Source organism: Anabas testudineus, chromosome 7, assembly GCF_900324465.2.
Source record: "Anabas testudineus chromosome 7, fAnaTes1.2, whole genome shotgun sequence".
NCBI classification, from domain to species: Eukaryota; Metazoa; Chordata; class Actinopteri; order Anabantiformes; family Anabantidae; genus Anabas; species Anabas testudineus.
This window is the reverse complement of record NC_046616.1, coordinates 15,639,421-15,667,302: the sequence shown is the minus strand read 5'-3', so window position 1 is coordinate 15,667,302 and position 27,882 is coordinate 15,639,421. Positions and strand designations below refer to the sequence as shown.

At 40.7% G+C, this 27,882-nt stretch overlaps 1 protein-coding gene across 1 annotated transcript; it reads right to left on the bottom strand.

Moving 5' to 3' along the window:
- Window positions 1–3,028: 3,028 nt before the first annotated feature.
- Window positions 3,029–27,246, bottom strand: b4galt5 (UDP-Gal:betaGlcNAc beta 1,4- galactosyltransferase, polypeptide 5). The gene is made up of 9 exons (XM_026367430.1): window positions 26,421–27,246; window positions 8,823–8,942; window positions 8,564–8,677; window positions 8,187–8,314; window positions 6,468–6,584; window positions 6,139–6,326; window positions 5,931–6,053; window positions 5,277–5,378; window positions 3,029–4,818 (listed from the first exon to the last, which is right to left on the bottom strand). The coding sequence occupies exons 1-9, from the start codon at window positions 26,524–26,526 to the stop codon at window positions 4,671–4,673; spliced, it is 1,146 nt and encodes a 381-aa protein (XP_026223215.1). The 5' UTR covers window positions 26,527–27,246; the 3' UTR covers window positions 3,029–4,670.
- Window positions 27,247–27,882: the final 636 nt, after the last annotated feature.

Genomic DNA, 27,882 nt, shown 5'->3' with positions numbered 1-27,882 from the left:
TTACGGTATGCGGCCAGTTTGTGCTCTGTTTTGTTAAAGTAACGAGGCGTAAACTTAACGTCTTCTCACTGGAAGCAGCCTGTGTGTGTGTGTGTGTGTGTGTGTGTGTGTGTCTTAGGCAGCAGTTGTGGTGTAGAGCAGAACCACAGTATTATCCTGAGCATTTAAAGCCCAGCACTGAGAACACCCAAGGAAATGCCTGGGAGGAGGCAGCAGATCCACAAGTGCACTGTAGGGACACAACAGACAGACTGAGACAAGGATGGATCTTTACAAGTTTCATTTTATTGGTGTACTTTGACAATAACAATGATGGTATAAAAGAAAATCTCCATCATACAAATTTCATTAATCAAAAGATAATATGCCAATACACAGATTCACATAAGGCTGACATCAAGTTTTGACAAGTGGCTTCAAATGGCTTCAATTCAAGGAGATTGATTTTTTTTTTTTTCCTCCTTACAATCAGAGAAGCTAGATTTTAAATTTAGCAATCTGTATCCTTTTTCTTTTTTTAAACAGTTTATGTTCATACAAAATAACAAATAATGTATGAAATTTGGAGTGGATTGTGTCGCTGGTTTGGGTGCCTGTGTTTCATTGCTTTATAAGCATATGGTGTTTTTGGCTGAAACATTAATATCCTGCGATGCTTTCCAATGACCCACACCTTACCCCGACTCCTGTCACTATCAAAGATACATCACATGTAGCAACAAGGACGCTGATCTTCATCTGAAGACTGATACCTACATCTCCCATAATATGCCTCTCCTACCGCTACAGCATATTAAGCACGGGGAGGCCTCTGGAATGCAGAACACCTCTGAGATAGTGAGAGGAATCTAAAATTTATGGGATGAGGATATTTTTAATTAAAAGAAAAAAAGGCTGTGCTGGGAAGCGGTGATGTACAAACACCAATGTTGAAGTGTAAACCTCACTAGCACTTAAATGGCACCGGATAACCCCCCCAGTCACACTCCTCCAAAAGCCTTGTTCTTTATGCTAGCATCTGTAGTGATTTAAGACCTTATAGAATTTCTAAAACACTACACACAACAATATTTACAATGTATCATTGTCTTGATATGCACTTTGAAATTTAAATATTTTGCTTATAAAAACAAATAAAAATTTGAGTGAAAAAACACTGCAATAAATTAAAAAGCTTTAAGGCTGCCAGTTTTGTCAGATGCCCCTTAAAAAAAAATGGCCCCTTCATTTAAACTGGCACATCATGGATCAGAGCAGATGAGAATATGGTATGGTGAAGACTCTTTAGAGCAGCAGGCTTGGACTTGGTTTGGATTAAGACCATGTGGGCTATATATATATATATATATATATATGTATATAACAGGACCAAATAAAAACAAGCCGCTGTGTGTGGATGATAAAAGCAACAACCCTCTGACTGATTTGGTCCTGTTACTGAGTCACCTAGTGGACAAAGGTGTTAAGTCGCCACAGAAAACCAGTCTTTTTAAATATGGTGTCTGCTGATGAAGCTGCTCATTCTACACTGTTCACTATAGAGCCTAATACTGACTCTAAGAATATTTATGTCATCGAGAGGGCGTCGTTATATGGAGAGGTCCCTCCGGATCTGAATTTTTACCTTTCAAAACTAAAACCATTTTGGCTTTTTCTATGTCTCTTTCTAGCTTTTAATTTAAAGCAATGACAAGATTAAAAATATATAATATACATTGTGTCATGTAAGCGCCAAAAACTAAAAAACAAACAAAAAAACAAAAACAAACAAACAAACAAAAAAATAAAGTTGTTCACAACAAAGTCACTATAAATAATTTTTATCAGTGCTGGAAAACAAAATGAACAACAAAAACTAGATGGAGGAAAGTTAGACCTCTGAAAGGCTTAGCCATTTCACTCAAACGCACGTGGAAAAGAAAACTTAACACAAATGTTGCTACCGTCGCCGGACTTCCACTGAGTACCTCCTAAGTGACTGGCTAGGAGGTAAACACGTGCCTCTGCTTGTGGCAATGAACCAGAACAAATTATATATATATATATATACATATACATATATATACACATATACACATATATATATGGATTAGCTTTACCTGGCAGTATGACATGGTGACATGTTTGCCAACGTATGGATTCAAAAGCATCTACACCACTTACATGCAGAGTGGAATTAAATGAAAGGCCTTAAAAGTCAGAAGCATGTTTTGCCTGTTCGTGTGAGCCTTTATGATTGATTGGTTCCAGTAAGCACGTAGAAAGAAACTCCCTCAAAAGGAGCTCTGGAAGTTCAGCACCATTGATCAATTAGTATAAAGGAGGTGCTCAGTGAAAGACAGTGACCAGTAGCATTTTCTGATTAGGCGTCTTGCTCTTCCTGTGGTTGTCACACAAAATGGCCTCCTCCAATGTATCTTTTCAGCGGATTAATACACACTAGGCTACGGGTCCCGTTCCATTTCACCAAAAACCAGCTGATCGTAAAAATTCTGAAGATGACATCTGTAACTGAATGAAATGGAACAGCTCCCTTTTTTTGTTTTTACACAGACCTGAACCTCACAATCCCAAACAAATCACTACAACTTTCAGTGCATCTAACACAGTCTGTCTCATGTCACCTACTAAATCATCACATCAACCACAAAAAAAATAAATGGAACAATTATAGAATATAATTGGTAAAAAGGTCAAATAAATAAAATGAGGTCCAGCCTCTTTACTTCTTATTTCATTGTGGGAACACAACAGTTTGTTAACCACCCACATTTTCCCCAAAAGATGCATCTTCAGAAATGCTTACAAGGCGATTTGTGTGAAATGAAGTAGCTGCATGACTAGAGGACAGAGTGTGAGGAGAGAGAGTGTCTGTATGTTTTCTTGTAAAAGGAACTACATTTACAGTATTGGGATTTTTTAATGAAAATCAACACTGTCAAACACACAAATCAGAGCGGGATATTTTAGCAACGGCTGTCAGTCTGTGTCAACGCGCAGAGTTGGGCTCTGTGTCATCAAGCAAAAACTTTACTAAGAGCAACACCCCACAGTCTGATTTATGCAAAGAAAAATTATGCCAAAGCCTGACCATGAGCTAACAAAGCTAATCAGTCATTTTTCACCTGATGTTTTAGATAAGTGTTCATCTCCTAACCATTTGCTTCCCCCCCCCCATCATGGTCATATGTAGACAGGGAAGTAAGTTGAAAAAAACAAAACAAAACATAAAGGCAGCGGTAGATATGTTGTTGAAGAGATTCCACAGTGCCCACAGTGAAGAAGGGCTGGCTAACAGTATTACAAAAACTAGACAATCTGAAAAATAACAAAGCAAAAGCTTCTGTAAACACCAGTGACAGTGACAGCAATCAAGTATTCTCTACCTCCAAATCTCTTCCGTAAAAATGAAGGTGAGTAAACATCAAGGACGCAGGCTCTAAAATTAAAACTATATCTGCTTATCTCTCCCTGGCTTGGACTTGCACGCCACACGCGAAGTGAGGTCCAAAGTCACTCTGTCACTATTTCAGGGGTGAAGTCCTCTGCAGGTCACCCTGAAGACCTTGCACTAACAACAACAACAAGGATACATACAGGCTATTTGCATAGCTCTCCCTCACTTATACACACACACAGATACACAGAGGTTGTGAAAAGGGTGGCATGTTTGCTTAGGCAGAGGGTGTGTTGAGTGTGAAGTTTGCATACGCAGTCATTCCTTCCTGCAGTCGAATAAGGGTATGCTAGCACCCATGCTATTGCATCTCTAGAACTAGGAAGTCAGATCTAAGTCCTGCTCTCTGATATTACAACTTATTGCTTATTGCCACTTGCAGGCAGCCAGAACATCCGATGCAATTATGCAAACACAAACATCACAGTCTTTAAATTGTATGTTCACAGGATAAAATGAAGTTACTAGGAGATGAATATGGTAATAATATTCTTTAAACTTAGAATAAACTATTCTACATACAGTATATATGACAGAAAAACACTCACTCTGCATATCATTTTCGCTCGTTCGCTTCACTTGTAGATTTGGCATACCTTCTGCAGAACCAGCTGCAAGAGTCCACTCTGTTAAAGTTGTCGTGTGGTGGTGTCTGTGTATGCATGCAAATGTTTTCACAGGTTAACTGCATTTGTGGAAAGAAAAAAAAAAAAAAAAAAAAAAGCCTCGGGAATCATGTCAGCACACGTCAAAGTCAAGTCGAACTGTTTTGTATGTGCATGCGTGGCATGTGCATTCACTTGAATGTGCGCGTGTGTGTGTATCATGGTATATTTTAATAACAAGCACAACAGTGTAGGGCTGAGCGATTTTTTTTTTTTTTTTTTTTTTGACGAAATTAGAAAATGAATGCTGAAGGCCAAAATGGTGCAAAAGGCATGTGGAGACTGAGTACTAGATAAGACTAGATAAGCCCAGATGAGAGAAGTGATGGACTGTGGCACAAACAAGTGCAGCATTTATCCCTATTTTCTTAGATGATTTATCCAACATACTTTTTGGAGCCTCGAATTTTTTTTTTCTTGCATACAAACAAAACAAACAAAGCAAAGAATCATCAACTAAAAAGTCCTAGTGCTGCAACTGGTGAGATATGGCTGATGTCCCAGAGGACTTTGATTCCCAGGTGGTCCGCAGTCCAGCTGTACCTATGTCAGTAGTCTGCTATGGGTGCAAGCTTTCTGCTCAAGCCGACTGTGACGTTGGTGTAAAGAGGCCTCCTGGACACTAGGGGGGAGTAGTTTAAGTTGTTAAGACCATCCACTTTCTGTCTCTCCTTTGAGTGGCGTAGTAGGCTATACCTGCAGGAAGGAAGGACAGATTAACCAAGAAGACAAGAGGCAGCATCTCATCACCCAGTGCAATGCAGCTTTAGCAGTCACATTAGAGATGTATAGTTAAAATGAGAGGTGCCTCAGCAGATCGTGACCAACTGTATAGGAGTTTTCACCAAACTAATTAATTTTAGATAGATTATTTGTTTGATTTCTAACTAGCAGCTGATTTATTTGCTGCATTTTTTTCTCAAGCTATTTGAAGAGAGAGAGAGGTAATGACTGGAATTTCGCCCTGAAGCGTACAACCGTGTCACATGCAAAGTCTTTAAAAGAGCTGAAATTCTCCCAAAGTCACTGCTCTGGCTTTTCATGTGACTGGCTTATATCACATGAGCCTACATCTAATCAGCTTCTGCTTTTAAGCAAATGGTGTGTATGCATGTGTGTGCGTGCAAATTAGCTGTGCACACAGCGATACCAACCTTCCCAGGAACTGGACTTCTCCACGGTGGTGATGTGGAATTGACATGTAGCGTCCGTGCTCTCCATGTGGTCTGCTTACTGTGTAGTTGGCATACTGCACCCTACACAAACATATTTATTGTTCATTAATCCACATTGGAAAATTTAATATATTCTCATATAACGTATATCAGTCTTATAACATGCATAACATAAAAACACATACACTCAATTTAAGTCAAGAACCAGCAAGGATTTGCAATGAAAATTGAAATCCCTGAGTGTGTACAGCTGTTTGTGGTGCGTGGGTGGGGGAAGGACAATGTTACTGTGTAGCAAAGGCAAGGATGGCGGGGGGGACTCGCACACAATACAAAAGGCTTCTATGTGCCTAACCAATGTGTCGAGCACGCCTAATGTCATCGATACTGACAGTCCTGTTCTGCAGCTTTGCCAGATAAGGTAGTGGCTGAGTCCTAGTGTGCTTGCATATGTTTTATACGGTTGTATGGACAATAACACCATTGTGTGGCATTGCAAAGACAATTTAGCCAGTCCTCACAACTGGATTAGGTTAATTTAGTTGCACCTGTTAAGATAGCAGCTAGAAAATCAATGAGTGTCCTCGCAGACAGAGAAAGACAGACATCTGTGTGTACATGTATTCCTGTCACCTGTTCCAGAGGTCGTCGTCCTCTCCTCCCCAGCCCCAGAACGCATTAGGAAATCCATTAATCTTTTTGAACTGCTTCACTGTCAGGCCACTGACACCGCCGAAGAATTCATTATACGGAAGCCTGGGAGGGACGATTACAGAATTCGTATTGACGAAGGAATTGTACGTTTATTGTACATGCCTATGGAGATTAAGTGAGGACTCACATATAGGAGTACTTGTCAAGCTTGACCGCAAAGTGACGGGGCATGCCTGTGCAGCCGTAGTAGTTCCTGTCGTTCTCCATGAGGTGGTCCACATCATGGAAGATCAGGCAGTCCCAGTTCAGGTCCTTCATAGCTTCCTTGTAGCCCACATTAAACAACATGGCACGGTTAAATGGCTCTGTGCCCACCTGTAGAAAAAGAGATCCTCGCACGTCATCACAAATCCCATTTTTCTAGGCTGTTATGTAAATCTTTGATATGTTCACTGACATCAGGGCATTGGAGTATGTTAATTTCAGAAAAAGGACAATAAATATGTTTGAGCATACCTGCTCTATGACGTAAAAGGCAAACTGGAGTCTCTGTTTCTGCAGTACTGGCACCAGGTGTCTCAGGAGGATGGGTAAGTGTTCATGTCGGTTCCTGAACGGGACCAGGATTGCCACCTAGTGACACAAAATGTAGCAGAATACAACAGAAATGGTCACTGACCAACCTTACTGTGTTTTGTTTGAGTGGGTGACAGGTGTGAAACTAAATTTGCTTACATTTACGGAATAGAATTTATTTAGTCAGTGAGAACGTTGACAATCTTTGATTGTACCTTTGTCAAATAAATAATAGTTTAAGTAATTAAACAATTCTCTTTCATTCTAAAAACAAACATTAACATGAATATTAAAACAATGAGAGATATACTATATATACACATTCAAATGTTTTCGGACTTAGAGTCATAGAGCAGTTTGATCTGTGCTACTAAGTAAACTGTAGTATTTGTACAGTGTTACAAAGTCTCATGACTTCTCTGCAGTATGTAAATGAGACCTGATCAATCACTAATGCACTACATGACTGTGTGGTAGCCGTATTTTGTGTTTCTTTTGAAACTTAAGAAAAAGCTATTTGTCACTGGAAGGGAACAAAAGGCAAAGGAAGTCAAAAACAATGAGGAAAAATACTGTGGTAGATGAGAGTGTGATTGCTGCCTAATCAAAGGACATACACTGTCCCCTTTGGGCAAATAAATGTGAGAGACAGACAAACAGATGACACACAAGACTGCAGTGTTGCCAAAAAGATAAACGTAGATACAGCCTTTTGATAGTTAATTGTATTGGCTTCTCATGTGCACTTCCTACACTGAAATGTGACAGACCACATCTTCCTGATTTGCAAAGTGAGGAGGCAAATGATGCAAAACCCTCACGACTCATAATGTAGGAAATGAGTCAGAATTGAAGTAACTGGTTTATCCTTGTGTGAAGATGTATTTGTCTCACATTAAAGCTACTACTGTACATTCTCCCACTTACATCTCAGTGCATTTAAAGTAATGTGTTGTGATGTTTGAATATATGATTGTAGCTCAGTTGCATGTTGAGGTCAAAGCAAAATCAAGACTTATTACAACATGTGACAGCATTGTCCGTTTTCAAAGTAGAACACGGTTACCCAGTCATTTTTTAACACTTTTCTTTAGCTACAAAGTTGTTGGGCTTGCTTCGGTAGTAGTTTAATAAAACTGTTCACACCGAGATGTGTATTACAGCGAGACAGAGTGAGGGAGTGGCACTGTTCTTTGAAAAGGACACCGTTTCCAGTTTGTTAGGGACACCCATGTAAAATTAATGCAGTCTAATGCAACAGTCCTGCAACACAGTCTCCCTTTATTAAGGTGATAATGTTCCACTTCTGTGTGTTGATTCCACTGCATGATCACCATCACAGAGGTTAGCTGTGCTACTGAAGTGAACTGTATTATACAGAGAGGTGTTTCTGTTATTTACCCTGTTCTCACAGTTATATATGGTATGGACAATATAATAGATACAGCTGTCAGTATGACACAACACAATTTACCACAAACTGCCAGTTTAGTCCAAAATAATAAAAATACACATCTCTGAAATATTGCTGCCAAACTTGTTTTTACAGCATTGAACTTTAGCTAATAAATTAGAAACTTCCTCTGCATTTGTTATATTTCTCTTCTCAGTCACCTGTGTATCAAACAGTGAACTGTCCAATGTTCCACCCACACATACCTTCCAGCGAGGTAAACAGTCTTTGGGCTTCCAGTGGCCTCCTGGGGCTATGCTAAGCTCTCCCTCCAACAGGGACCTCTCCACCTCCTCCAGAGATACCTCAGTCATGTTCACCTCCAACCTGCCCTCTGTTTGTGCAGGAGAAAACGAGAGGGGGAGACAGAAAAGACAGATTGAACGAGGTAAAAAAGCCATTCGAGTGAAGATAAAAAAGAGAGAACAAGCCATGAGGAATAACGTAGAAAATATTGGCAATAAAAGAAGGTATGGAGGAGGAGGGAGAAGAATAAAACTAAGAACAATGTGCATCCGAGCCTGACCAAAGGTCAACCACAGAGACCTTGTCTTGTCTGGTGTTATCTTAATACTGTACTTACTCATGGAGGGCAGCCTCTCAGGGCAAACCTGTGAGGGGAGGTAGGTGAAGCCTTCAGGGAGGTAGGTGGTGGGAGGAGCATCACTCTCGCTCATGTTGAAGTCATAGGAATAATCTGGATTAAGACACACATGTATCGAGTAGCAACATCACCAATGGGAGCCTCTTAAAACTGTCTTTAAATGCATGTCTCTAGCTGTGTGACCTACTGTGATGCTGTTCTATCCCTTCTTTGGTATCTTAATTTCATTTTTTTTTACCTGTGCCATTGACGCTGTAGGCTCCTCTCACCACCTGCTCCAGAACCTGAGCCCCAATGTTCTTCACGTTCTCTCTGATTTGGATCCCTCTGGCTTGGACCATGAACACATACTCATTAACTGTAGAAATAGAGAAAGAAAGATGGAAACTTAATTCTTGTACCTAATGTGCTATATGCAGCTATATCAGGGAGTGAGGATGGTGAACATCTTAATGAGAGAGATGAGAAAATGATCCTAGTATAAAAAGCCATTTTGACGCACTAAATGCAAAATGATGCTCGTAGTTCTCAGACTTTCCTCCTTTCCATTCTTCTTCCTTTTTGAGAAATAAAATGGAACAGTACCCATGTTAAAGGCCGTGCTCTCAGGTTAATGCCTGCTCTGGTGTAAGCACACTCTTCCAGCTAATCTCACCCAAACTGATTATCTGCCTTGGTGACTTGGGATTTCCCAACCACACATCAATGGGCTTTCATTCCAAAGAAACCAACTGCTGGAATGTTAATCTGCTATGATGGGGGAGGAAAAATATGCTATTCAAAGCTATTCCAGAGGCAGAAAGAGAATGCAATTATGAATTTGCAATTATTGGTTTCTTCCTTTATTCTGTAGTTTTGGCCATTATCTATTGTAAATTTGACGCATTTGTTTTTCACAAGAAGAAACCAAAACACACAAATAGGATGAGATGGCATGAGTCACACCAAGTGAAAGCAGAGTTTCGGTCTGCTTTTATACGTCAGCTAAACATCACAATGACCAGCAACATCAACCTTCAATCTCACACACACGCACACACGCACACACACACACAGACACACAGACACACAGACACACACACACACACAGACACACACACACACACACACACACACACACACACACACACACACACACACACACACACACACACACGACCTGCCTACACCCTCACATTTCACAGGAAATCTCTTGTTCAGTTGATTTGCATGATTACGACTATTGGTAACTTCACCAGAAAAGCTTAGCTGAATTTCCACTTAGCGTGGTGTGACCTCAAAACTAACAATAGATGAGGGCAACCTACCAAATAGGAGCAACACAGTGGAACGAAAACAGGATATGTGGCCTTTGAATCACCCAAAACTCCATCCTGGTCTAAAACACACACCTACAGTATGTTGCAATCTGACCTTGCATGAGGTTGTATATGCATCATAAAAGACTGTGTGACTCACTCTTAGGACAACAAAGAATGCCGGAGAATACCACAACCTCTGGAATAATTCTAGGATAACTGACCACTACTTTGGTTTCTTTATTTAGCGCACAATCCTGCCAAATTGTTGGATCTCTGCCTCAGTGAATCTGTATCCAACTGCACAATCTCTGGCCATTAATCCAATCAACATTTATCTTAAAGCAATCCCAGTAACGTCCACACCCTCCTGCAAGTGCACATACTGTAGATATGTGTCTGTGTAAGTGCTGGTGTGGGGAATACTGCTGAGCGAGAAATCCAAAGGATGTGATTTGTCATTAGTAATTGTATTACAGTTTCCATCACATTCATCTTGTTTTATACAGAATGCCTGGCTTGCAGGACTAGAGACTAGTGGCTAAGTGGTAACTGAAATCAATGTTCCCATTTTACCTCTACAACACTCAAATACTGTATTACAGTACAGCTGGGGCAAATCTTCAAAGGATAATAAAAAAAAAATAATCTTAATAAATAAGAACACAGAATAGATCCGGTGCACTCTCAATGTAATACATGCAGAAGTAGATTAATACACACATACACACGCATGTACGCACACATACACATACATGGCACCATATGATGGAAAAATGCTGTAGGGTTTCTGGTCTGTGATCCAGTGCTGCAGGCTCTAATGTATTTTGGAGCCGGTTTATCGCCTTTTTTCACCACCTACATACATCCATTACCATTTTTCCGCTAAGGAGGAAACAAACATTCTGCATTGCTACACATTCTGACACACAAAATAATGTGCAATGTATTTAGCATGCATTTACTAACCATGCTGAACCACTGTAACCCCAAGCAGTGCAAAGCAAACTGGAACCTCACTCACTTTTTTCCTCATGCAACAAACGAGCACACTAAAGACTGAATGGTTAGTAATGGTGTTTGAGGTTACAGTCTGTGACAAATGCAACTAGAAACAAGAAATGTGGAGTTTAAAGGAAGCCAATACAGACAGACACAGACACACACAGACATAGACACAGAGGACGATGTGCAATTAGTAAGTGACACTTAAATAGATACAGAACTACATGATACGCAAGAAGACCAGGAGGACCCTCCAACCCCACCCCCACTGCAACCCATCAAGCATGACAGGAGACCTTGAATGACCTTGTCCTCTATAGCTCTCATAGTACATGCTGTCCGCATGCCAAGCCAAGCCCACCTCTCCCCCTCTTACCCCCTCTCTCTCTCTGCCCCCCTCTCCCCATGTTTCTCCTTTACTCTATCTTCCCTCTTCATCTCCTCTGTGCTGCTGTCTCTGTTTAATGTGGTTTGTATCACTTTCTGTCAAGTGCATTTGTTCCCATCATTTAAGGAAATAGTCTGCATGATGGATTGCAGGCTGATGGGGACAATTCCAAGCAGAGGTCCTGCACCATACTGTACTGTAACTGCTCTAACTGAGGTTAATAGGAAAAAACTAAACAAAAGAAGGAAACACACACACACACACACACACACACACACACACACACACACACACAAGCACACACAACCCTCCCTTCTTTGCCTTTGAGAGGGGCAATTAACTTCATATTGATATCTCAGCAGTATGGGGTGATCGGTCCTGTTCTGCAAGCTGCCTAATAAAGCAGGAATGGTTTCTGCATGCACACACAAGTACATCTATGCAGTTGCACAGGCTATACACTACTAAAGATTTCTCCATACAGCAGCTGATTTCTACACCTTCATGGAAAGTAAACGGCAACTATTCAACTCATTAGCACATTACAACAGACTAGCAAATGCTACAAACATTTAAAACATTTAAATCTCATTTGTGCAATCTAAGATTTTACTCTTCCTTTGTTTTATCACTGTGCAAAAACAGCAAATACCTGTAAAGGTTTAGTTTTTCACTTTGCTAATGTAGTCATTAATATAAAGAATGTGCAGCTAGGTGAATTAAATTGTCACAAAGAGCTACATCCTGTTCGTTTACGAACATCACTCACTCAAAACCACTCTTTACCTTTAACACGCACATACGCCCACACGCCACAGACTTTGTTTCCTTTTAGAATGGGCGTGTGTAACTCTGGATATTTCAAAGAACACTGAGGGTTACTACAGAGCATTTCAGTCAGAGAGAGTGTCAAAGTTCACTTCAGTAATTCATCATACATGCTCACAAAGTAAGCCCTACCTTAGGGTGGTATTTTTTGTCTCACAATCTTACTCTGTCTTAATTAGTCTTTGTTCATGAGTATTTAGACACATAAGTACTGTGTAAAGTTCACATTTTTTAACATTTGATTTGTCGATACCTTTTTTTTTTTTTTTTTTTGAAACATGGCCAGATTTGCATAATCCTACATATTTCCAGCTGTCCAGAAAAGAAAAGCTACACCAAACAACAAGCTTAATTTTTTTTCCCCCATCTTAGTCTCAAAGGCTGATTGTGTTTTTTTCCCCCCTTTCATTCATCTGGGTTCCCTCTCATTCACCGTGTCTTATCTTTGTCTTTATTTATCTTTCTCAGTCCCATTTCTACTTATCTCGCTAGCTGCGACACTCTTCCTCTCTCTTCTCCATTTCAGGTTTCACAGCTAAGTTGAACTTGCTTGACCAGTAATTTGTAATGTTTTGTCATTCAGTGCACATTGCAATAGACAAATATTTGTAAAAGGCAAAGAGTTGTGTATCCTCTTGCTGTATCCACAAAGAGATACAATGAGGTCTCTTAGTACTAAAGATGTCACCAGAACTGATACTTCAGTAGCAGGTTTATAGCAAAACGTGGAGTATGTGATGGTAGTTGTTTTCTGTGGTACTTAAAGCCACTCAGTGGTCAGTGTGATAGCAACTAACTAAGATAATAAACCTAGAAGTGTAATCTGATGTTAAAAGTGAACAGGAGAACAAAGTTCATGCTAATAAAAATACATGAAATGGTGCAGCTGCAGCTGAACTGCCACGACTTGCAAGAAAAAGACTTCCATGTCGTGTATAGAGATATTGTGCATTTGACTTGGATGATCAGGGGCAAGTATGGACTACCAAAAGCTGGCTGTGAGCTTAGCTTGATGTGCCACCCCCTTAATGACAACTTGTCATTAACATGATCATATCCTGAAAAGTTACTGTTAGTGTTTGTGAAATGTGACACAGCTGTTTGTCACATCAGTTGTTGCAATGATTCACACACAATGTGCACGAAGGCTAACATGAGTTTGTGTAGGGAGCTAAAACCACGAACTGGGTGCTGCTCATAAAGTTACTACATAACCATTGTTGCTGTTTAGGTGTGTGTGTGTGTGTGTAGCAGCTTCTGTGGTCTTCTCTGAGCTATACATAATAACTGAGATCTCCTATTAGGCATACACTTAAGTTATTTATTATTTACATTATTATTACATTATTATATTTTTTAGCCATGTATTGAAATGAATGTTGATTGGTATTGGTACAAACATTTCTAGTATTGTAACATCCCTTATTTTGTACGATGGCTAACCACAACTTTAACACCATCTAGGGGCGTTAATATTGCAACAGTGTTGTCATAACCATGATACACTGTGCAAAAATCACTCAGTATTTCACATAAATAGACTAAATAGAATGATCTATATCCCATACTGAAGTCACTCTTGATGCCATTTCCACTTACATTAATCAACATATTTCTCCAGCACTTTAAATACCATGAAATCTAAGCACTATTTAAAAAAAAAAGAATAAAAAAAGGTTTTCATGATGATATTAAAACATTTTTAAAAGTTTTAAGCAGAGCAGCAAATGTTTCTATTATATTATTATATTTAACAATCCAGGAATTATTAGAATTGGGATCTACAACAGCATCATGATACAGTGCCCTCTCCTTGGCAGTGTTTTTGTTATTCTCTACCGTCTAGGATACAGAAACATCACTAGAGAATCCTTATTAGCCACCAACCTTAGCAACAGCCTCTTATACATATCTAAAAATAATTTACATGCATTTGTTGCTTCATCATAACAAACCACCATCCCCCAAACTACCTATATAGGCTGCAGCCTTATGGAAAGACTCTGTTTGTCACGCAATACGCCAGATTGGTTAATGGGTAGGTCACATTCACACATCGCCCTTCTGTGGCTTCGACATGCTATTTCTTTCCACACAGGAAGGAAGGAGAACCAGTTAAAAGCAAGTGAAGGAGGGAGAATGGATGTATTAGTAGTAATGTACTAACACTTTGGGGCACAACAGACCAATCCAAGGAATAAACATGTATTTATGAACTGCAAGTCTGTTTTCTGATCGTTTTCTTACTGAAACACACCAAGATGAATCGTAGCGGTTGCTGCTGATAATGAGGACAATGTTATTCTGTGCTAGTTACAGTCACATGACAGTCATAAGTGGATCATGAGACTTCCTCCAAATACACAGCTGCACTGTACACACACCCACCCACCCACCCACACACACCCAGCCTTCCAGAAAATAACTGTGTGGGGGGGACCTACAATGGCTGGATAATCATCTGGACTGCACCGACAAAAATGTACAGGAACAACTCCATTTCTTGATCACACTTAAGAACACAGACGTCTGGGCTGATAGGAGATAGAGAAGGTAAGAGCCCATGACAGGGGAAAAAAAAAGACACTAAAGACAAGATTCTTAGAGCAGATGTCTCTTTGACAGGCTGAGTACTCTTCATGTACTGCAACAGAAATGATGTCAGCACTTTTCACAGTCCCTGGCATCCTGCCTGCTTCCTGAGAGCATCCAAATCACTTGTACTCCCATTCCCCTCGCCTCTGCTTCCCACTTCCTCTCTTGCGGTTATTTTCACTCATTCTCCACACATCCCGCAAAAACCTGCTCTTGCTTTCTTTCTTTCTTTGTCTTTTTTTTTTTTCTTTACCATGTTCCAGGATCGCACACACACACACACACACACACAGAACGTCAGTAAAACTTTCACTCTGACCGTGTGACTGTGTGAAATGCAATAGGGAAAACGTTTGAGCATGTTTTCAAAATCCCTGTGTGTCAAAAGAATGAAAAACTGTCCTTGAGAAATGTAGGTACTTCCCAAAACTGTGTAAGCTGCTACTTATCACCACATAGTTTTTTGTTGCATCCTCCCAGAAATTAAACCAGACTTGACTCACAAACTCTCAAATGTACACACATGCATTCACAACTGTGTGGTTTTATTGCAGACACCATGTTGTCCTCTCTCTCTCTCTCTCTCTCTTTTTTTTTTTATTATTTCATCCATGCACGAGGGTGAGATTTCAGTCACTAGAATTATTGCATAATGTGGGGTCACATTCTTCAAGCTTTCCACCGTCTTTCCACAGCATGAGCCTTTCAGGGGTAACGATGAGGAAAAGCTGCATGTGCATGAAAATCATTTTCTGTCTCACCACAAAGAGACAACAAGCATGATGTGAAAAAAGGGATTTAAGTAAGATTATTTAGTTGTTTTTTTTTCTGAGCCTAGTAATAGAAAGAAGAATGCAAGATAAAAAAAAAAAAAAAAGAAATACTGTATTTTTAAATCTACAAAGGTCCTGTTCCATAATTTCTTTATGGGAGCATTTAAGTATGTAAAAGATTAAGTTTGAAAATCTTTAAGCAGGCAGTGTAAGAGAAATAACAAACAATAACAACTGTACTGCCAATAGTGGGGCAACAGTGATGAGTCAGACATTCCTTAGTCCTGGTGGGTCACTGTATGTCTAAATGAGCAAGATCACTACTATTGTTGTAGGTTCTGTGTAATGAGCATACCGTATGTACAGTACTGGCCAACATTACATTTAACCACCTGTATAAGGTCTAAAAACGGAGATGGTAATATGTAACTCAGACCACATCTCTCTACAGTCAAACTGTAGAGAGATGTGCATCAGACTTAACAGCTCTGGTTCATCAGTGACACTACGACATTGCAGTGTCAAGAATGTTTTACTTTTCCACCCTGAAATTATACCAAAAATAAAACAAGAAGAGTGGAGCTGATCTCACACACACAAATACACACACAATACTCTATCTATCTATCTATCTATCTATCTATCTATATATATGTCATAATGTAAAATCTGTGCAATGAGATACTATGAGTAACAGAAAATGTTTTGTAGAGAGATCGCTCCCAAATACAATATCACACTCAGACACAGCATACACTAGCAAATGCCAGCAGGGAAAGCATGAGGTCTAGATGGAGTTCATTTTTGGTCTTGCACTAGTCACTCTGCCCCTCCATCTGCTCTGCGGTCCCAAGAGTGTGTGTGTGTGTGTGTGTGTGTGCATATCCGTCTGTTTGTGTATATGCGTGACCCTCTCCTGAGTCAATGTGTCTGCTGAACTACTACATGGCAGAGAAACACAGGGACCAGACGCAGTGAGGAGAATTACATAAACGACACAGTGGTGCCAGGGCCCCTTGTTTTCACTCTGCTGCAAGCAAATACTGGAAAACAGATCTGAGGGAGGGAAAGTGAGAGACAGACAGATTGTGTATATGTCTGTGTGGGAGAGATGGAGAGAGACACTCTGTTTTTCTTTAGTACATGCTCAGACTCTCTTTATTCTCCAGTCGATGGCTGCCTCTGCCATTGCTTGGTCGGGTCAGACAATATGCAATCGGAAACAATTGGGTTATTTCTCAGTGTCGACTCATTTAAGCTGATTGCAAAAACTGGTTAAACCTGTATCCTAGATTTGGTCTGTAATGGATATTAGAGCATAGAGAACAAGGAGGACAGAGTGTTCCATACTATACTGTAAAGCTGGGTCAGTGAACACATCACCTCTCCAAGTTTTCTATGGTTGGATGTCTGACAATTGACAACAACTCATTTCTGAGGACTGTCAACTTTGATCAAACTTCAAAACTGTGAATGTGAGTTGGTCATCTTGTTTTAGTTAGTTTATTTTTAATCTCAACTTGATTCTATTTTTTAAGAGACACTATGAGCTGGCTCTTGTAAAGTGTGACCTTGCAGAACGCTGAGGGTGGTGGAGTCACTGGGCAGCAACATGAACTGAGGAAGAATGAGATAAAGACTAAGGAAGACTTAAAAACTTAAAAAAAAAATGCACCTACATAGAAGATATATGAAATATACTATATTTAGTACATATATTAAAACATACAAATGGATGAAACATGGATAAGAAAGAGAAACTCGTCAAAAAATAATATTTAAATAAATCCTACAGAGCAGACACAGGCGCATAAACAAACAGCTTTTCAAGCTTGTCTGACCTGTTGGATTATCTTCCAGTAACTTGTAGCTGCTGTAGTAAATGTGCAACCTCTTCTCTCTCCTTCTTTTGTTTTTGTTTTTTTTTTGCCCAAGACATTTTCTCTGGAGTGTTTATATTACTAAATAAATGCGAGTTGTACATCTATAGAAATCTGTGAACTCCACCCAAAGTCTTGACCCAGTGAGAGGGCTTAAAGCAAGTTAGACAGCTGTGACGTCTGTAGGCCTAGGCAAAGCAAGTATGATTTATTTCTGCAGCACTTCCGCCACTGACGTCTGCCAGCCCATTTCCGCATTTGCTTTTTATTTGGCGGTTGCCCAGAACAGATCTCTTGTTATTGCAGTGGCTTCGTGCACAAGAAGTGTACTGAAAATATGCAGGCAGGTGCACACGTGAGGAAATACATAGGAGTAGCTAATAACACCCCTCACTCACGCTATAACACACATACACACACCCCATACGGCCTCTTCCTATTTTCTCCTGCTCCATTTTCCTGCCCCCATCCCCACCCAGCAGCAAGATGAGGTCTCCTCACAGCTAGAGGTTACTCCTGCTGACTGAACAAATGGGCCAAAACAGGGAGCTACTATACCACATGGCCACAGTAGCTCACACAGCGGAGTGTGACGGAGGAAAAAAAAAAACACTATGACAAAACGTGTCTGTATGAATTTTTACAGAATTTTTTGTCTGTATGAATTTTTACATCTAGCAATGTAACGCTAGTGTACTTCAGTGCATCTGGTACTTCACTACATTCATGCAGTGTGCACTGTGCACTGTGCATAGACGCCCTGCAAACATAGCAAAGCTGCAAATTTCACGACACCAGATGTGCTGCTTTAATGTACCGACGGTTACGTAATGTACAAGTAGCCTAAATTGATTAATGAGTTTCAAATTTGAACTACAACACCAACATGAATCCAGGTCGCGACACAGATTCTAATGAAACTCTAACACTAAAAATATTTTACTGTTGGCAGTGCTCTCTAGTGAAGTTAAGTTTTTTATGCAAGCAGCAATACAGATTATGGCAAGTAAGAGAATATTATAGTAATACAAAGAAACTCGGACTGCTTTATGTAGTTTCTTAAAATCCGTATGAAATATATTTGTGTTTCTCAACATCTGATCTCCTTTTGTTATTAAAGCTACCTCTGCCTGAAGATCTATAAATGGTGTCTCGTCTGACTACTTTGTCGTATATCCCCTAATCTTAGAGGCCAACGCCAAAGTATAACATAATTAGTGCTAATTAAATTTGCACTATTATCATACCGTGGCTGTAAATCTGCTCCAGTCAAGGTGCCCTCGTGAGATTTTATTAGGGGACCTGTCTAATGATGCTCTTACGTGGGTTCTGTGCTCATTGTTTGCATTTGCTGCCATGGCCAACCTTAAGTGTTTATCTGGATATTTGAGAATCAGGCAGGTGTGTGTGACAGACGGGAACATCGTAGGAGCCAAAGTATCACTTAGGTTGTGTTTAGACCAAGACAAATTTAGACCACTTCACTGACATAGTGCAGGTTCCACCACAGAGGAGTCAAAAGACAACACATGCTGAAGTACTATTGAAACAGTTACTGTAATAAATATCAATGCCACAGTCTATTCAACAAATTCATTAGACGTTAAACAGATTTGCAGTCTTTTACTCTACACTTTACTGAATTTTTCTTTTGGTTTTACTTTCTCTTCCTTGTCCATAAAAATGGAAGTAGATATTTCTGAAAGATCCTTGTGTGGTTTGGGTAACTGAAGCTGAACTCATTCTCTTCAATGGAAAATGTGGAACTGTAACGTACTTTGCTGTTGAACGACAACTGCAGGGTTGACGTATATTAAAATCAAATGGGAAAGGAATCTTTCACTGTCACTATGGGCACGAGTAACAGTTTCCGCAATTGTGTTTAACGGTTATATAGGCAGAACACACACACACACACACACACACACACACACTATTTTAAAAAATTACACATTCCAGTATCATTTAGTCTTTTAACATTTCCATGTGCAGTTAATTACAGTAACCTTCTTAAGGTCACATTCAACGTATACATTCTATGTACAAAGACGTCACTTATATTGTGTCAACTTAAATCTGGTGTTGATATTTGATATTGTGTCACCGGAAACCAATGACATTTAAGTCAGTTTAACTTTAACTACATTTTAAAGACACACACAAAAAATGCTCTATTCATTCTCTTACTTACGGTAATGCAAACAAGCTTCAAAAAGCAACATATCCTTTCTTGTGAATAACATGAATATGTAAAACTTTGTGAGGTCAGTGTGGAAAATGGCAGACTGTCTACACAGAGCATACTTGCTTTCATTAAATGCGTATTGAGGGCACACTTTAAACAAAAGGTGCAGTCCTCACAATCATGATCCCTAGCATCAGCAGTACTCCACCCTCCATCAACATTGTAATCAAAATTTGCGTTTGGATTATGCTTGTCTGGCATCATCACTGCTGTGCACCAGCTCATCACAATTTACAGTCTGCCTGCCCTCAACCACATGACCAAAGTAACCATGGTAACAATCTCAATGACAAAGGGAGGCCCACACCAGGTCAACAAAGGAAGGGGATTCTCCTCAGGATGATTAGGTTACATACATGATTAGTGCCCCAACACAAGAGCTCCAGTCTTTCTCGGACTCTCTGTTCCCCATCTCAACATACGTTCGCCTTGACCACCCTTACCTCTGCTACACTCAGCTCCACCATCTGTCTGTGGTCAAATATCAAGGCTACAGGGTTCGGACATGGGTCATCTCACCATCAATAATCTAAAACATGAGAGTAGGATCACTTCAGGATTATCTGTAATCTTCAGTTAGTTACAAAAATCTATCTTAAGAATGGGAAGTTAAATTAAGGGAAGCTGGGATTTTTAGTGCAACGTGCAACAATAAAATTTAGGAAGCCAATCTCAACACAGTGTGTTAAAAGTGCAGCTAAATACATGTGAGAATATGTCTTGACTGTACATTTTGTAGCATTTGCCAGATTCAGAATTGCAGTGGTTGACTATCCAAACAACAACAACAAAGGAAAACATTAGAAACACCGTAGTCAAACAAAGTGAAGCATAGAGTTGAAAATAACTGAGTAATGTAAACAGTTTACAATCCATTTTCCATATAGGCCATTGAAGGAGTAGCCAAAATGGTGATTCAAGAGTACTAAAATATGTATCAAGAAAGAAAAGGGAGACAGACCATGGACTATAAACACAAGATGCTCCCATCTGTGAAATACACACAGTGATGCACATTGATTTACTTTGAACAGGAAAGTCATATTGTGTTTGTTTATACCCAGGAAAATATTTTAATTTATCATTATCACCACAGCAGGCGGATTTGCCATGTGGATGCTTAACAATCCAGACAAAAGTAGGAATTTAGGAATTTCGACACGTTTAGTTAAAGAATGGAGCAAGAGTTGTCCTGACCTGTCAGTAGGAAGGAGCAGGACAAATTTAGCATTCTTTGAAGCTATTTATAAAAGTTGTAATAACTTTTTACTCAGAGGTCCCATTTACAGTGTACAGATGTCCCAGTCAAAGACAGTCCATGGCTCTCTCCCAACAACTGTAACGACTGTGTCCTTTGGGATTTGTTGTCACCCAGATCATCATGGGAACACGGATGGCATGTTTCTGTGGTTGCCATGATAATAAAAAGGAGTTAGTCGAGGATGAGAACTAACCCTCAAGGGAACCATGGCAACTAGAGGGAAAATGTCAAACGCCAGACCCTTAGTGCTTGAGCCACAGAAATTTCAATGATTGAACTGCAGAGTATCTACCTTTCCATTCATTATGATCTTCTGTTTTAGATTTATCATTACTAAGTCCATTTGTAAACTGCTGAACAACCAAAGTGAAATAAGAGGCTGTATAATTTATCACTATGTAACATGCTTGTTTATTAACACTGCACTCTAAAAGAGCTTGGCACCAAGTTAATATTTCACCACGGATATCCCTAGCCTCTGGAAACTAGCCTTAGGAGACTGGCAGGATTGAGCTAAATGGATGGATCAGTTAGGCAGCAGAAAGCGGACGGGGGCAGGGGTAGAGGTATAGCAGTACACTGGGCCTTGAGGGCTAGAGATGGATGGGTGTAAGAGTGCCAGAGAAGCACTACTGCATTAATAGACACAGGGTATCTGCAGCAGGCCCAAGAAGCACAAATGGGCAAAACTACTGCCATAGACACCAACCTGTACTTTCCATAGACACATCTACACTTCAAATACACATAAATATAAACACACTCACTCACCACTGCAGTGCACAAAGACAGACACCTCTATTAACACAGCAAATGGATCTGTGTTGGTGTCTGGCCAATGCTGAGTACTACGGTTACCCCAACAATGTCAATAAGTTTTGATACCTTTAAATTTCAGAAGATTAGATTAGTATCAGCTAACGCTTATTTAGCTGATCCACAACGTTCAATGTGCAGTACGTTAAACACCCCGTCTTCCTCCTGAAAACAGTTAATGATTCAGTCCCGTTAAGTCTTTTGAAAATATTATGTCACAGCATCTAAACAGTGTTGTCACAAACACATTAGAATCTGGGGTAGGACCAGCCGTAGGGGGCCCTTTTCCATTTCCCTCTAACGTCCTTCTTTAATACTTCTACATCTCAGGCACCAGTTTTTACCCAAATTAGGATTCAAATGTCCTCAGGCTGAAGCAGCTGCCCATTGCAGGAGGTGGCTTCATGAACAAATAGACACATAGATGGATCATGTGTGCACAGTCACACACAGTTTGGTGGGTGTGACCAAAGGGAATGTTAAAAAAAAAAAAAAAAAACTAGGAAAACACACTAGACAAAGAGCAGGAAACCCTGTAGCAGTGAGGAAAAAGTACAAAACATACAGTGACACTTTTTAAACACACATACGACTACACAAACATGTGATGTCATTTAAAGGTTAACAAGCTTTAAACTAAATGCCAGAGGCCAGGGTAGATTCAGTAGGATTATTAAATAGTATCAAAAACGACAAACACAGCTCTGCTGCACTGGTATCACTGTTGATAATGTCAAACCAGTTGACTGTAAAAATACTGCTATATGAATTAGTTTTGTCCATCTTTAATTTGTGACGCTCAAGCTCGAAAACAATGCTTTAAAAACAAAGGGAGGCCATGTGAGCAGGATGGTTTAGTCTGGCAGGCAAAAGAGGTTCACATGGGTTTCTGGGTAGTTTACATTTAGCTGAGACGCTGTAAACATCTTTGGGAACAATTACTAATTTTGTCAACAGTTTCATGCTCTCTCTTCCCATTACTGGCCCACTGGGCCAGATATTCTATATTTAGAGATTCTCAAAAGCCTGACAGTAAGGGCCAGACATAATTGCACTGGGCAGCTGAGAGCATGTTTATCATTAGTTATCCGGAGTATTATAGTTGCTGATAAAGCAGACCGGCTTCAAGACACGCTACCTTCAAACCTGTAATTATGTCCAGTCTGTAAGAGCAGGAGGTGTGTTTACGTCCATAGACACCGACTATGATTTGCATCCGAGACGTGTACTTAGTGGCAATCTACAATCTCACCACAGTTCTGGCGAAAGGATGGCAGTTACTCATGTGTGTGTCAATACATGGACGAGAAGTTAGAGGTGGGGTTAGGCCACTTCAGCGTCTAATGTCTAATCACTTAGTCTCTGAAAACAAAGTCTACACTGCTGTTGGCAAATGGTTTGCTGTTAACTTGCCGAGACAGGGCAGCAAATCCAAATGTTGTGTTAGCTACCTGTTTGTTGTTTGACAAACTATGCACACTAGAGCACAACGCTACTTTCAAACCCCTGTGGATTTTTGCATTCCTAAAGCAACCTGAAAAACTGTCTGAGACGAAAAGCCTATCTGTGCTGGCTGTCAGCAGGCCACACCTAGAAATTCTGCGACTCAGGTACATCATCTGTGTGAGTCTTACACCGCACACGCCACACAAACACACAACGTTCAGATGGGAGCATAAGCCTGGTCTCCAGAGTTAAAGGGAAGCACCTGGCTTCTTGTCTTCCTATTGCTATCCCCGGATGTGGAGGTGGTTGTGTGTGGAGGCACATCTGTGTTCAAACCCATAAATAGATCTTCTGTCTTTCCAAGCTCTCGCTCCAGTGGGATCCTCTCATGTTTTAATTAAATAAACTGCTGCAATCAGACCCAGCTGTGCCCTGCATCCCCAGCCTGCATCAGTCAGCATCCATGCTCAGGGGCAACGTAGAGGCTGAGGTGCCAGCGCATGAGTACAAGGAGGCAGAGAAAACCAGAGAGAGAGAGAGAGAGATACAGAGGCAGACAGGGAGGGAGAGAGTGAAAAATGGACTAAGCTATGAAATTGGGGCATTCTGCAAGGAAGCCACTTCAGTGTCATAGGAAGCCCTGCTCAGGTATTCTGGATGGGTTCCCTGATGTGCAAACTAGCAGGAGGAAAGAAACTCATCTCATCTCTTTCATCCTTCCCTCTCCACTTACCCCTCTTCATCCTCATCGCACCCTTTTCCATTTTTTCAATTTGATGAGATGCATGGTGCAGTCTAATGCTACAGGAGACACCAACTAGGAAGACTTTGTTGTTAACTCATGCTTTCACTCATTGTTACCTCTTGTTTTATTGTGGGAGGAAAATAATGGCAATGCATATACACATGTGGTGGTATTAATTAGTGAGAATTGAGCTGCAAAAAGCCACATATAATAATGGTGATAAACATTATTTATATAAAGTAATGGTGTGTGGACAGGACCATGTGGAATATGTAGACTGTCAGATATATTTTAACACCAACCAAAATATGAGGTCAAAGCAATTCAGTATTGCCAAAGAGACGCAGCAGAATACAGCCCCTTGTACAGTATATCGGATGAATGACGTAGCCTATATGTCAAATTTCCTCATGTCATTGAACTGTCTGTTGGACAGGTCCACAGTATTAACCACTAACCCTAATGCTGTGTCGTGGTTTGAAATGGCTTTGTTAACTGGCCCCATTTGACGAGCTGTGGGCTCACTAGTGCATCACTGACCACAGGATCTGAAAGTACCACGGCTAATATATATGCATTGCTTTTGCAATCAGTGAGTAAATCATCACACCTAATGTGAAAAATAACAACAACAACAAAAAAAAGAAAAACAGCACCAACCCGACTTCCGTGTTCAGGTTTGCTACTAGAGCTCACCCGGGCACCCCACATGTAAAAGACTTAACAGCAGCTTTTAGCAACAAGAGGCAGAAGCTGTCTTGTTGCTGGTAACCATTCATCATTAATGAACTGGTGCCGTTGGTTCTTGTTCCTTTTCTGAACTAACCGCCATGAAGCCATGTGGCCCCTGCAGCCCTATACAATCAAAAAACCAGGAGAATGGGTACATCCAAGTGCAGCTCTCAGTTACCGGACACTGTCAATATTTGAGCAGGAAAAATAGTGAACAAGTGAATTAAGCATTATTTTTATCACAGTTACTCAATGATTTATTTGTTTCACATTTAGAGGAATCATTGCTCACTGCTATTGGGACTTACACAGGCTATTCCTGTCAGTAATGTGTCCTCCATATGAGAATTGATTCATTTATTGATTAAGTTGTCCGCAGCAGATAAAAAGCGTGAATGGATCAATACCCATTTTGATGAGTAAGAAGGACCAGCTTTCTCTTTGATGTTTTAGAAAGGCTACACTTGTCGGACATAAACAGTATTTCATACAGTCACACCCGACTTCAACAATCATGGCTCACAGTGGCAGTAAAAAGCCTTTGCTCATAAATTTACAATCAAAGTGATTAAGACTTGCTCCTGACAACTTTAAACTTGTCTCTTGGTGTATTTTGGTTCATAGGTGAGGTGTTTATTGCTTTAAGAAAGCATACTTGGTTTTTAAAAAGGTTTCTAGGAAGCCCAACCCCAAAACGCATGCTTGTTCTGCCAGCACAACAAGATATCCAACTAACGGTGGATTAGGCGGCAAATAGGTAAAATGTCAGAGTGGCTAATGTTCAAATGCACCTTGCAACCCTAAAATAATTCCTTATGAACTTTTGTCTTCTGTTGTCAAAACTAGAAATATAAAGTAAAGACAAGTTGACTACTGCCTATCTGCATATTCAGCAGTTTGCTTAAATCCAGTCAGTGGAAAGTTATTACACATCTGATTTTGACAGGGTCAAGGACAGAGTGGGGCAAAAGTCCGGCTTTTACAATGCGTACAATGCATCAAGATAAGCTCTGTCAGTTCAGCTACAATTGAGTAACTGATATTTGGGCGTCACAGGGGTGATAGAGATCAAGATAGCTGGCATGACTACCCTGACATATCTGTGCAGATAGGATGAGTTAACTATGGCCTACGCTAAGGCCTCCAAGAGGGTGAGGTACTCAAGAAGTGAGGTGTTCTCTCACACACACACACACACACACAGCCATTCAATGAGAAAGAAACCAGTGACAAAAAAAAGGAGGGGATGATGAGGCACAATAATGAATTAATGATAGCTGGGATTCAGGGCATGCGGTATTACACAACTGCATGTGACTTACAAGCAGCAAATGATGTAAGGTGTGACTTGGTTCTCGGTGATCTCAGCTTGACATCACAAATCACTTAGGGCCTATGAAACCAATACTGATAGCATGACCTTTGACGGGGGAGCTATGTGAAATACACATGCTCTATGGATGCCAACGACGATCCCCGAATCAAAGCGAAAATGTCATATTTTGCCTGTGGACCCAGCGAGCGCTACAATCAGAGCTGTCAGGCCTACGAACATCCACATGATTGTAGTCGCCATGATGCTCATTAGTGGAGCGATTATTACCATGGTCAGGTATGTGGATATTACAGGACTGAGGTCCACCGACGTTCATCATCGATTGAGATCAAAGCTCAGCATAAGGCGCATGGTTTCCTGCCTGGTCTACACTCCCGATGGCAGCGGAGCTGTCACACATGACCCAGCAGCCCATACAAACACCCCCGCTTCATCCCATCGACTGAATATTTCGCATAACATCATCCATTTGGTTTGGTTTCACTTACCGATTCCGGGGGCGGAGTAGATGAAGTACAAAACAGAGGTGGACAGTGAAAAAAGGAATAAAAGCCCAAGGAATGACCTTCTTCGGAACCGCAAGTGTGTCGGCATTATACACGCAGCAGAAGCACACACACACACACACACAGGCACGTTTCCGGATCTCGATCGACGACAGACCAGTTGTGATGTGTCCAGATGCCAAAAATACGGTACGTTAGTCCGCGGACAGTCTGGGTTCAATGAGGCGAGGAGGAGGAGGGTGGTCAGTCTGCGGCAGCGGCGAGGACACAGGCGACTAGGAAGTCGAGTCTATTTCCGCGGCGGTTCCGAGCACAGGAAAGCAGCGATATTTAATCAAGACATTCACGAGCCATATCCTGAGAGGGTGCTTTCAGCTTGAGCAAAGAGCGGTTCAAATCAGGCCTGGCGGTTTCTGTGAGAGACCATCATTTAAGCCCGCACACTACGTCGTGGATGGTGCTCGGCGCTCCTCCGGTGTCGCTGCCTACCCTATGAATGGAGCGTCCCCTCCGCAAAAATGAGCAATACCCACAGTGGGCGTCAACTGCTCCGACAGACGGCACGCTGCTCGACGTCCGGCGCTGTAACCTAGCGACTAGCTGCGGCCCCGCTCTGGTAGCAGCTAGCAGAAATGGGACCAAAGGAAATCACGACGCAGCAGCCGACTAGTTAAACTCACATACTTGGACAGCACTGACTTCACAATGTGCTGCTATCACATGGCGGCAGAGGGATTTACTAAGAAGATAGACATGTGCGATTGCAGCCGCATTCTCGGGAGTCAAACCAGCTACAGACACCCAGCTTTAGCTAATGCCATAATTAGCATTAGCCGCTTATTAGTGTCATTCTCTAGTGTTTTCTGTGATTACAAAATAAATGTTAATACTGCGACATCGGAGGAATGTAGTATGTCACACAAGGCGTTGGCTTCTAACAGTCACTTAGAGGAAACAAAAGTAACACCAGTCTTGCTAATAGCTAACCACTTGGACATCCGTGGATGACTAACTGTTAGAGCATTTGATTTTTATCTGACGATGACTTTTTCCTCTTCTTGGAAAAAGTAAAAGACACAAAAGTGGAGCCCTTAAAACACTAACACTCTGATTTGAACTACAGCAATGCTAGTCAAAAAAAAAAAAGAAGAAATCTTAACAGAAGCTACTTAGTAGTTCTGTGATGAGAAATCATAACAAAATATGATAGAAAAAAATGCCACTCAGTCAGACATCAGCTTTCCAGGAAGTCTGGAGAATGTGGATATTGCACCAGAGCAGAGTTGCACTGTTGGTCAGGTAACTTCTGCAAGAGCATGCAATAACTTCTCTGATCATTTGTTAATACTGTAAATAGCCACAACCCACACTGAAGAAAACTGACAACTAATATACCTATGTGTAGTTTTACAGGTTCCAAAAACAGATATCTTAATACTTTTCA